The sequence below is a fragment of the Cephus cinctus genome, unplaced genomic scaffold, assembly GCF_000341935.2.
Source record: "Cephus cinctus unplaced genomic scaffold, Ccin1 Ccin1_scaffold0709, whole genome shotgun sequence".
NCBI lineage: Eukaryota > Metazoa > Arthropoda > Insecta > Hymenoptera > Cephidae > Cephus > Cephus cinctus.
In genome coordinates, this window is record NW_014333329.1 from 479,843 (window position 1) to 492,006 (window position 12,164).

Sequence of the window (12,164 nt, forward strand, 5' to 3'; positions counted from 1 at the left end):
TCTATATTTGTACTTGGGTATCATATCTTGCGTGAGTCACCGTTTTATTAAAATAGAAAGAAAAACCCAAAGAAGGAAACTTCAAACGGCGATTGCGCGATTAAAGTGCCAGAAGCGTCGAACGTTATCCGAGTGGTAACGAAGGGATCCGAAAGGACTTTCACGAGAGGAGCTGATCAAATTTTCCTAGACTGATACGACGAGTTTGAGTTAGTCTCATTTTAAACTCCTTCTCTGCCAAGAAGAAAAAGAGGAAGTTAAAATAAAGTAAGAAAAACTCAACTCCCAGTGTAATACTCTCTTCGCAAAATTGTGTTGATACAATTTTCACCGTTTTCATGCAACGAACTCTTTCCCTGAGAACGGTGCTACCTCTACTCTCACAAGCCGATACAGACCCTATTATATTCTAATGAGTCGTGTCGCGTCTCATTCTCGACGCAATGTAGAACAACTTCTGTGGAGCGTATGATCTGCCGTATTTACAACGTAACGTTTTCACCGTTTTACTGAACGCACTGACCGTCTTAATGACTATTATAGACACATCGATTTAGGTGATACAGAAAATTGCCATTTTCTATCGCTTGAAATTGTAAAATATTATCCTGTAATAATTTCGAATAAATTCCAATCAAAATCCATAATCCAAATCGAAGGTTAATGTACGACGTTAAATATCCAATCGTGGGATTATTTGTCCTGTATCAGTACCACCTTGACACAGTATCCATTATCGTGGAAAGTTCACTGAGCCGCCTTAATGTATTGGCTACGTTTCCATGAAAAAATAATCACCATAGACTGTAACGTAAGAACGAAAATATATTCTCGCTTGCCGAAGTGTATATAAATTCAAAGACTCGTAAGCATAACACGCAAGCACGTCGTTCAGATATGTTTAAAGCTCAAACAAGCACCGTTCGTAATTCGTGAGCAACGATTGGCAAGGGTTTGGTGAAACAGTTCGAGGATCGATGGAAGGCGAACTTTTATCACAGTCTCTGCGTCACGCACGATAACATTCCACCCACTTCCCTCCCAACAAGAAATTAATTTCCACCGAGTACTCGAATCTCGGCATTCTATCTTTACGCGGGTCACGCACCGATCTACAGCACACACGACACAACAATCGGCGAATTCCATTCGATACGAGATAACTTCATGATCACGTGAATAGAAATAGAGGCAAATAAAAAAAATGAATATGATAAAAACAAACGTAATTTCGTTAACGCGACAGACGCGCAAGACGCGCAAAACGCGTCTGGCCGGCTAAGCTGGCACCATTCGTGCTCACTCCACTTTTAACTTCAGCCGTAGACAATGCGAGCCACTTTATGTTCCCAAGGACGGAAGTCGCATATAACGTCTCTCTGGTATAACGAAAAAATTTCTGTCTTTTTTTTCTATCGTCCACTTCTTTCATCCAGATCATCCGCGGGACTGTCCATATGTTTTGCCGTAAGTGTAGAAACAGAGGCCCACGAATTACCGTAACGCGATTAGATAAGGTTCGTCATTGGAGTCTGCGAGTTGTTATCTGAGTAATATTAAGCCCGGTACGTTGGAATAACACTGATCCTAGTACAGTGAAAGTCTTCCACTACCAAAATACTGACCACCACCCACTAGACACGCTCCTTCTGCCATTCATTTCACGAAAGAACTAAATCACTGCTGGAATCGGTAACGTTCGACCCAGGATGCCAAGGTTGCACTCCTCACTGCTTGAATAAACGGTCTTGCTTGTAATTATGTAACGGGCAAGATAACTGTTACTTTGCTGTTGTTGCTTTATCGAGCAGCACGTTGCTCGATGCGTGTCGATAATTTGAGTGCGTTACAGGTAATAGATAAGTTCTGCAGTCATTTTCAAAGGACGCACGACGCTTGACGATCGGTGGAACGATTAATGGGAGTGAAGGTAAGATTTTTGAAAATTTTCAACAATGCTTGGAAAATTTTAATGGGATTTTTGGAAACAGTTGAAATTCGTGGGAAGCTATCAAAATTTCTAATATTTTTCATATATTATTTACTTTTATCGACTCAAGGTATATATGTATGTTAGATTTATGTAATTGTAACCATGGAATTTGATAATAAAAAAAATTCGTATTCAATTCAATTAATATATTCGTAGTGAAGATTAAAAGTATAACACTGTCCGATTCGTATATGTAGCGTGGACGCTCTCATATTTATTATAAGCGATGACGCCATTCCGTGCGATTTCAATATTTTCACGATCATCACGTGTTCCTGCGACTGTGTAACATACGGACGAGCAATACTAATAATATCCAGTAACATAATTTCCTCGGCTTTGATACATAGTTTGCAAAACAGATATGAAACTACGAATCATTATTCACGAATTATAATAAGCCAATCATTATCGTTTCATTGCCTGCCAGGGAAATTCTCGTTATGGCAAAATAGAATTTCATTTTAATTGTATTATCATATGTTTCTTCCTATATTTCACATCCGACCAAAGCATCATGATGGTTGAACGGATCAATGACCATTCTTGTTTATCACGTCCGAAACTTCATTGACACATTAAGTATGCAATGAACAGAACGAGACCACAGATCTCATCATTTAACCTCAATCAAATCTTATATTTGAAAAGTATTAATTTTTTCTTCTTGACACCTTAAATAACCAGCCTGATCGATATGATAATGTAATGGATGTGAATTTCTTTTTTCAATGTATCAATCCATGATCCAGAAACAACACTTCGACAGGCACAAGTTATGCTAGCGTGCGATATAATTTCCGGCGTTTATTCAAGTAGGTACGTGCATCATTACGTGCATCCGACGATGACCGCAACATACATATAGACATACTTAGAGAACGATGTCGTCTCTGGTTATTTTTTTCACCGTAGCGACCTTAATATGCATACAAAACATATCATACGTGGTAATAAGGTTTTTCTCTGTATAATAGAGACATGCTTACTATGACACTTAACTAGTTTTCATGCTTCGACAGTCACTTGGCATGCCTGATTTTCCTCGTAGAGGAACGGATGTAGTGTTTCTTTGGAGATACGGTTTGTTTTTTTAATCAAAAGGATATTGGTCACCTTTGACAAATTTTGGGTTGTAGTTACCGTGATTAGATAATTCGTCGAGCATTGGTTAATGCGGGCACTCGTTATCGGCAGTTGGTTAACGATCCATTATACAGGAAAGGTAAGAAAGAGGAAACACAATGGGAGATGTACATATGAATGCAAGAATGTAAAATTAGCAACGATCATTAGCATGTAGCATTACCTTGACGGTCGCCTTTGTAGTGTGGAGCTTTTGGTGGCGGCGGAGGTGCGTTCGAGTACTCTATATTTCAGCGAAACAAAATGAAAATCAAAATAATTAGCCGCACTAAAAAAAGTGTCTCGAATGAGATAGAGCTAGGGATAAACACAAAGGACAACGCACTAATCCTAAAATCGCGTACGACAATGCAGCCTTGTACTATTAAACTGCGGTATGTGCCTCTTTTTCTAATCTATCGATATTGGTGTTGGCCATTACGTGTAATCCGCATCAAGGAGGAGAGCTTGCAGGTGAGACAAGGGCCAATCGTGTCCAGACTAACTGAACTCGAAAGCACTCCTTCTTGAGAGGAACACACGTGCTACAGGAAAAAAAGAGAAAAAGATAGTGTATTAGGTATCCTAACTCATAAGGAAGCCGGACCTTCGAAGGTGACCGTAGGCCTCGCGGTGTAGGTTGGTATTGGTGGCCACCAGGGCCTGGTCTCTCGATGAACAGTCGGAGGAGGAGGTTGGTACCTATACCTCGGTCTGTGCTTGCTCGGGTCAAAAGGTTGATTCGCAAAGGCGTCCGTGGGTTGCTTCAAGATCGAAGGTGGTCTTCTAGGACGTATAGGTGACGAGGAGGTAGCACGTGGCTTTCCGACCTTCTGCCTCTTCTCCGAGGTACCGTCTCCATGACTCGATATACGACTCGAGGATCCACCCTCCGTCTCGAGCTCGGGTGAGGATAAGGACCGCGCGTTATCATGACGACTAGGATACTTGTGTGCAACCCACTGACCGGCCAAATACGGTGCTATATCACGAAGTTCGTGCACGTTCGGAGTTGACGTGAACATCTCACCTAGAATCGACACCTCCTGATCATGCTCGAATTTCTTACGAATACGACCGACCGGCTTGCTAGCTTCCAACTCCTTCGTTTCTGCTTTCTTAGAGGAGCTCGCTGTCTTTCGCAATGGTTCTTTTAGCTCGGCTAATTTACTTATCACGTTGATACGCGGCATACCCAGGTCCTCCATTCGCAAAGGGATACGTGGAATTGGTGGTGACGTACCACGTTTACGCGCCCGACCTCTCACTGGTTCATATTTCCTTCTGAGCCAGCTCACGTCTGGTACCTCCTGTGGCTTGATTATTGCCCTGTTATCGTCTGCTCCCTTGCTTAGTAAATTACGCGTCAGTTCCGGATCGCTTTGGAATCTTTTTGGGGTTGGCACCATCTTCGCACGGTTACCAGTCAGTTCCTCTAGACTTTCGAATTTGGCGCGTAGTCTCCTCACTGCTCCGCTCTTCGCCAACTTCAGGTAGGCTCGCCAGTACTTTTCTGGATCTGGAGATGCACTTCGCTGCCATAGACTCTCGAGGCTGCAGGATGACGTCGACATACCGCGACACGGACTGACACTGCGGGCCCTGTCGACAAAGTGTTCACGGTCCTGCGATCGTGAATAGAATTGTCGCGTGTTGAAAGTGTCTGGCGAAGCGGGAGGACTTCGTCTCGGTGAGGTCGAACGAGGTCGTGACCTGTGAAACGGTATCGTTGCGTATTTAGCTGATTCCGTCTCGCCAAAGAGTTCCTTCAGGTCTGCAAAACTTTGAGAAAACGACAGACTGCTCCTTGGCTGCTTCTCTGTCCGCGCATCCATTTTATCATCCTTTTTCGTCTCGTAATCCATAGTCTCAAAGAATTCGACCTTTCTCGTTACGTCTTCTGCGCTTCCCTGATGTATAACAGTTCTCACCGATGTCTCGGAACTCTCAGTATTGCTATCCAGCTCACTACCGGACGTAGCCCGTGACATTTTGACTAAACTTTCTTCGGAAACGGCCATTGTCATTAATGGTGGCTTCTTCGACCATTGTTCCAGGACATTTTCAACCCTTCGCTTGCTCGTCGGCGTTTCGTCGTTTGGCGTTAAAACTAGTAAGAAGTCACTTTTATCTTTGGACTTTGGTGTACCTTCTTCTGACATTTCCAGGGAGTAACAGGTGCGCGGTGAAGTGTCAGTTCCACTTGAGGTCGAACCCTTTGGTTTCGCTGCAGCTGCAGCTATCGCACCGCGGGTCTCTCGTGGCGTTATCGACGCAGAAGCTCGTCTTCGCGTTACCTTATCTAAGATCTCTTGACTCAAGGTCAACGATAATCTCTTCTTTTCCAATTCAGACATAGCCGGCGCCACCACTTCTCTGTCCGATTGTGATCTCTCAATGCTTCTTCCGCGATTTATCGAATTGCTTCTCTTCAACGGGGAATCCAAGTGGCTGTAAGGAGACTTCTTATCGACGACTTCGGCCATTTTGCATATATCCGGCGTCACCATGGAATGACATCGTACATGAAGACCTTTCTTATCTTCCTGGATGCCATCGCCAAACTGGTCCTGAGATGGAACTACTATTTCGTAATCAGATTTTGACATGGCCTTCAATTTTCCACTGTCGTTGCTATAAATTTCATTAAGCTGATTCTTCAAAGCATTTACTTGCTCGACTGACAGGCTGCTCCAAAATTTTCTACTTCCACCGAGATTCTTTTGCAGAAGCGGCTGTACGGTTTTTTCCATTTCGGATGACGTTGCTCTTCTCGATATTGTATTCGCTACACTCACCACCGAGTTTCCTCGCCATAGTGGCTTATAGACGTCTTTCTTCGACGAGATTTCACGACGTCGCAAAGATTCCAATTCGCTCTCTTCGTTTTCTAATTTACGAAAATGATCGCGTATATTTTCCACGGACTTTTCCTTACACCTCAATCCGGAATCACCTCGCCATCTGAACTGATCGACGTCCTTAGGTCTGAAGAGGAAGTCCTTTTCCTTTTGGGCTGCTTTCAATTTACCATACAATAGCTTCAATTCTTGTTCCGCACGTTCCTTAGATCTGACTTCCTTCCAACGATCGTAGTCAATGATCTCTTCGTTCTTTAATCTGGGCTTCAAGTCACCACTGGATGCTGTACGCTCTAGCTCACCCATTCTTTCCAAGCTTGCATAGAAATCATGAAGATCCTTATATCGTTTAGATTTTCTTTTACAGTGCAGCATCTCTAGTACGTATTGCTGATACTCTTCTCTATCGATTTGCGAGGAATTCAGTGAACTTGTACTTTTTGCCAGTGACAAGTTTGACCCGAAAATTGCTTTCTTACGTTGCTCAATTTCACCAGCACTTCTGGCTCTTGCTTTTCTCACGACGATTGTGGTACCCGGAACGTCCTGTTGTCTTAGGCTTTGGATCCTGCGGCAGGCTGGTGATCTAATTGGAGATGGCGATGCTGGTCGTGGCGAATGACGCTCAGGATTTTGTTGCTCGGAAGTTACCGGTAGCACTTTTAATGGTGGTTCGCTCAAACTTCTTTCCTTGTAGCAATGCTGAGTTATGTCCGGACTTCGTCCACGCAGTGAAGTGGCCGAACCGAATTCCGTCGCGTAATCATCAACGCTCAGGAGACTATCAAATTTGCTAATTTTTTGAAATACGGACCGCCCAGGCCAGCTGACACCATAAGGACTGGAACACCTCGAAGAGACACTGTCGCGATCCCAATTTTTGAATTTTGAATTAGAAACTGGTCGCTTACTGGTCAGGTAAATATTAAGGGATCTGAGCGACGGTTCCGATTTGAAATTCTCATTATTTAAATCCTGAAACATTTTGGCGCGCTCTAGGACCGATGATTTTCTCAGTGTACTGGCTTGCGAGGGGGTGGGTGAGATATTTCTCAAAAATAAATTTTGAAAAAATGCATCCGACTTCATGGCTTCCTGATGGCGTTTTATCTGCTCCACAGTCAATGCAGGTGTGGGATTTTCTTGATCGAGTTTACGCAATTCCTTAGCCATCTCCGACCCAGCTGCCTTTCCTAAAGCTTTCCTAGACTTTTTCTTTTCAGAATCACTTTTCTTACCGTTTGACGATTTTTTATTTTTAACGATCTCGTTATTTTTATCCTTTCGCAGTTTTTTCTTCTCAATCTTCCTGTCCTTGTCCTCTGGTATCAGACTGATAGTTTCTGGTTTCCTCACGGGCGATTTCACAATTGTCTGCGGTTTCTCACGCGGTCGTTTCCTCTTACCGATATCATTCAGAACATCCGTACAGTAGGATGAAGTCGAACGCAAGGATTCTCGGCTACTTCGCAATTTATCCTGCTGCTTCGTTACTGGCTTCAGCTTGGAATTTTCGACAGGTTCTACAAAAGTCGTTTTCCGACTTATCAACGGCGATGAACTCGTGGTCGACGTTTTCGTCAGACTTCTGGTAGTGGTTGAAGTTTCCGTGGTTCTTCGTAGAAGCTCCCGTCCTTTGGATGATATCGCCACGGTTACTCTCAATGATTTATCTTCGGTATTCTTTTGCTTGCTATTGGCAGCCGAAGAATACAGAGTCGTAGAACTTTTCACAACGGTTCCCGAAGGCAAGAGTTTCGTCTGTCCTACCTTGGACTCCTTGTCCTTCTGCTTCTGGATAACCTTACGAACTTCCATGGGTGAAGATAAATCAGGTGATCTACTCAATCTCTTGCAAACCTCATCCTGCTCCTTTTTCGTACGACGAACTTTAATAGGCTCCTTTTGCACTGGGACAACCGAAGTCCTTGACCGACTGCCATGATGGCACGTCCTTTCCGATGAGCATAGCCGATCTACAGTCGATTCCCTAGAGCTCATGGAAATAGGACTCTTGGACGGTACTCTCTTGATAGGTGGTTTATCTTCCAAGGTTCGTTTGCTATCGACCGTTTTCTGTACTGTAGTCCTAGAAGTCCTGGATACAGGACTAGCCGATGTAGAGATCCTGGATCTCAATCGTTCAGGACTCCGAGTAGAATGCTTGGAGCTGGTACCCTCTGTGAAACTTCTAGATAAACAAGGTTCTGATTTCCCACTAGGAAAATCAGTAATGACCGTAGAGGACACCCTGGTCCGCGACGATACTGGACTGGTCGACAAGGTTCTTGTTATCCTGATCCTCTGTGCCTCTTCTCTGTCCTTCCTGTGTTTTTCGAGCTTGCAAGAAAGCCGGTCCCTCAGGAATCTGATGTTTGACACGCTATCAGCCGCAAAGCACTGCTCGTGTCTTGAACTCGGTGGATGTGGATTATCAGTAATGTGCATCTTCGAGTAGAGTCTGAGAGTTGAGTTATTTCGGGAGGACATTCTCCTTGGAGGAGAGGGTGGTCCGCTAGCAGGAGACGATACCCTCGATGGCGGTCGTCCAGGTGGTGGGGAGGATATTCTGGAAGGTGTCGAGTGCGACCTTGCCGGAATGATGTCCGACTTGAAGGACTGTCTCAGGGCTGAGTTGACCAGAGAGGGTGCGGATCTTTTGTAGCGCGCGAAAACCATCTCCGTGGATGAGGAACTGGCACCGCCCGGGCAGATCGGAGTTCGCGCGTTCGTTTCTGTTGACGTGGGATTCGTTTTCTTGTGTACGCGAATCCGCGTCAAAGTCGGCGAGATCGGGAAGTATTCGATCTCGGAGTCGTCTGTGGACAGAGTTTCGTTTTGGGCCCGTTAGCAGTGCGAGTTCGGTGATTCGCGAGATGAACCCCTTTCACCAAGGCAAGGCAGTGAGTTTTGCTTGCGCGTGTGGTATCGCAGGAGATCGTTCCTCTTCGTGGTGTGCAGGGGAGCAATAATGTGAGAAAAATCGAAAACTCATAGCTGCATACCGATATCGATAGATCGAAAAGATAGATAAGAAGACAGAGAATAAAAAGATATGTGCCATGTTACGGTATAATATAAAAGTAACCTGTAAGAGGATAGAGATGAAAAAACTGGCATAGTAAAGACTTACTGGAAGCATTAAAATATAATAAATTCAAAACATTCGAGGTAGAGTGCCATATACTTAAAAACGCATAAAAGACGTTCATGCATAATAATGTGAGTACGTCACTTGGATGATGCACTAAGGTACTAATATATCTACAAGATGAGATCAGGCTCTTGTAGTTTCGTCATCGACCAAAACAGCACGTACTTTCGTGCCGTGGTACTAAGAGCGCTTAATTGCAATTAGACAGCATCGCAATCAAAGTTCAGAAGATACTTTGGATTTTAGAGTTAGTCAAGATGCACGTCGCATATATTTGCCGTTAGAAAATAATGGTTAATCGCTGCAAAAACACGACCACATGCACCACGCGTATTACTTGGGGTTAATTGTGAGACATTCCGTGTTACGTGGCGATGAATGAGTCGTGATATGTTATCGGGTACTTTGAAATTACGTAAAATCCATTGAAAGATATAAAGGGATATTGATTTTTAAATGAAGCATAGATTTAACCCCCCATATCCCAGAACAAAATCCAAAAAATTAAACATACTTCGTAATTGAATTTTTCTTACTTACCCTTTGGTCGTTCAGGGGCTGGTTTACGAAGACCATGCAGGGGTACGTCGCCACCCTTTTGTACAGTCTTGTAAGCCAATCTTTGTTCAAGAGGACTCAGAGGATTGACGTCGTCGCGTCGACGAAATACCAGGGTCGAATCGCTTTCGTAGCCGGATTCTTTTAAGGCACTGTAATGAAGTAAGAAGATAAGATTGTTTTTTTTTTTTAATTAGTAGCCTTAATCGAATGACATTTTGTTGGTGTACTTACTGGGACATATAGGGCTTGGCGATATGTGTACTGCGCTGATCGAAAGGCTGTAAAATCGAAGAAAATCGTTTGACACTTATTCATCTGTATTGTTTGGTCTTTCGCGTAACATATATATTACGACACGTAGACATGCCTTTTATTGCGTGCTTCATTACTTTACGAGTATACACTGACATCACCATGAATTTTCGGCAAAGCAGTTTAATCGCAAGCATACATTTAAGAGCTTTCACGCCAATGCACATATGGATATTATTTGTATCATATCAGAATAGCCAACAAATATACTTATGGTTCACACGTTGATTAAAAAGCATGCTGCTCATTCGGCTAACTTTTGAGTAGAGTGATAAAATTATTCAACAGAGTAACACGGTATGCACGAAGCTTAAGAACAAGTAGATAAGTACAGGAGGATGGATAATGGGAACAAGATCGAAGACAGCAACAGCAAATATAGCAACAACGACATCGACAATGACAAGAATAAGTAGAGACAGAGCAATAGAACAACTGGAACAAGTGTCCGGATTATGGCAGAGCCAACATACAGAGACTGGACATTAATCTTTATTGTTTTAAGGCAAGCGCACCGGTACCATGGAGCCATTAGCGTTCTCCAAATTTTGGCAAGCTGCCTGTTGGTTTCGTCAAGGTCGCGAGATAACCGTACGCAGAGATAAGACATTCAAAGAGAACCCTTGTACAAAAATTCAACATGTAACTCTTTGAATTTGGAGAATTTCGTGAAATCCTTCTACAAAAGATTCCTTCTCAATCAACACTACATATACTCAAAATTCATAAGAACCCGCGACCATGCTGTCAACACAGACCGAACCGGCATTGAATCGCCCATATAGTAATATAACTATGATTTTAAGAGCGTTATATATATCATATAGCTGTAGCCGTAAAAAATACGAGAGCTGATGAGAAATAAAATCGCGCGAGCATTGAACTTGACTATATTAATAAGGATAATAATGGCAATAATAATGAACGTCGCATTTAATAAGAATGCATCGTGCACTCGAAATCACGGATGGCAATCTAACCCGTGGCGATGTCGCAGTCAGAGCAGAAGGTTGTGGTATGATATGATTGGTGCTGGAAGAAGAAGAAGGTGGAATGCGGTGGTGGTGGTGATGATGGTGGTTGTGGTGGTTGTGATGATGGTGATGGTGGTGGTGGTAGTCATTGCGAGTGCTTGGCAGTGGCAGGAGCAACCGATCATCGATTTTAGCCAATCGAGCAGATTGACATCCGGTCTTAGTTAACGATCGATGATTATAACGATCTGGCAGTACGAAGCTCTTCGACTTTCCTTCCAGCATGCTGTAGCAGTCGCGTAAGGGTCGTATTATGCGCTCGGGCGACGCACTGTTATCGTTCGTTTCGTCTTTAACACCTTTCACGTCATCGATCTCTTGTCGTTGATGAGATTTTATAGATCCCTTCCCGCGCGTCATCCTGGATGACGTGGTGCGTTCGCTCTTCATGGTGCAGGATCTACCCTGCACCTGTATCCCCGTGCTTGGTCTGGTCTTGCAGCGCGACGTGGCGGAACTGTCTTTACCGATTTCTCGTGGAGGTCTCGAATGCGCGAAAACGCTGTGGGTATTATCGACTCGGTCGGTAAGGAAGCGACCTTCCTCGAGTTGCCCTAATTCGTAGGTATTTTCGGGAGTATTCGAACTCGTGAGTGGTGCTCTTACACTGTGACGGCCGTCCGGTCTGTAGGAGAGACTGAAAGCTCGTGCCGATTGCGAGAGTCGACGCTCTCCGATCGGTTCCTCGGGATTGTGATCTTGAGGATGTCCGTTCTCATCCAGCCACTGCGCTCGCCAACCAGAACCGGAACCGGAAGTAGCGCACAAGTAGAGACGACGACACAAACAACCAACACATCGAGATCAACAATGTTAACGAGTACTACACGCAACAGTTGAAGAATAATGGTACAGGACAGCATTTATTGGGATATAGAATCATTGAATTTTGAAAAGTGGTTCACGGTTAGGATCTACGGATTAGTTATCCGGGGATCTTGGTATCGGTATGGATGGGAAATGTCAGCCTGGATTATTTGCCGCAAATTGGATAGTGCTGATACGGGCGAAGAGGGGCTGTATGTGAAAGATTGTTTATCGTGAAGCTAACAACACGTCATTACCAGAGGTAAGATAATACAGTGAGTGACAGTGATACGGTGCTTTTAAAGTGTAAGTTTAAA

At 43.8% G+C, this 12,164-nt stretch overlaps 1 protein-coding gene and 1 long non-coding RNA gene across 18 annotated transcripts in view; one reads left to right on the top strand and one right to left on the bottom strand.

The window, feature by feature from the left end:
• The window catches only part of LOC107270181, an 87,909-nt gene that overhangs the window by 13,295 nt on the left and 62,450 nt on the right, over nucleotides 1-12,164 (bottom strand). For all 17 annotated transcript variants that reach the window (XM_025087627.1, XM_015744962.2, XM_015744972.2 and 14 more), the window contains 4 exons: nucleotides 9,926-9,972; nucleotides 9,674-9,843; nucleotides 3,726-8,798; nucleotides 3,303-3,362 (listed from right to left, as the gene is read on the bottom strand). In XM_025087627.1, the coding sequence (XP_024943395.1) occupies nucleotides 3,303-3,362; nucleotides 3,726-8,798; nucleotides 9,674-9,843; nucleotides 9,926-9,972 (5,350 nt within the window). The remainder of the gene's footprint in view (nucleotides 1-3,302; nucleotides 3,363-3,725; nucleotides 8,799-9,673; nucleotides 9,844-9,925; nucleotides 9,973-12,164) is intronic.
• LOC112494722 overlaps nucleotides 1,627-12,164 on the top strand; it is a 91,218-nt gene continuing 80,680 nt past the window's right edge. The window contains exon 1 of the long non-coding RNA XR_003060470.1: nucleotides 1,627-1,930. This is a non-coding gene — a long non-coding RNA (uncharacterized LOC112494722). The remainder of the gene's footprint in view (nucleotides 1,931-12,164) is intronic.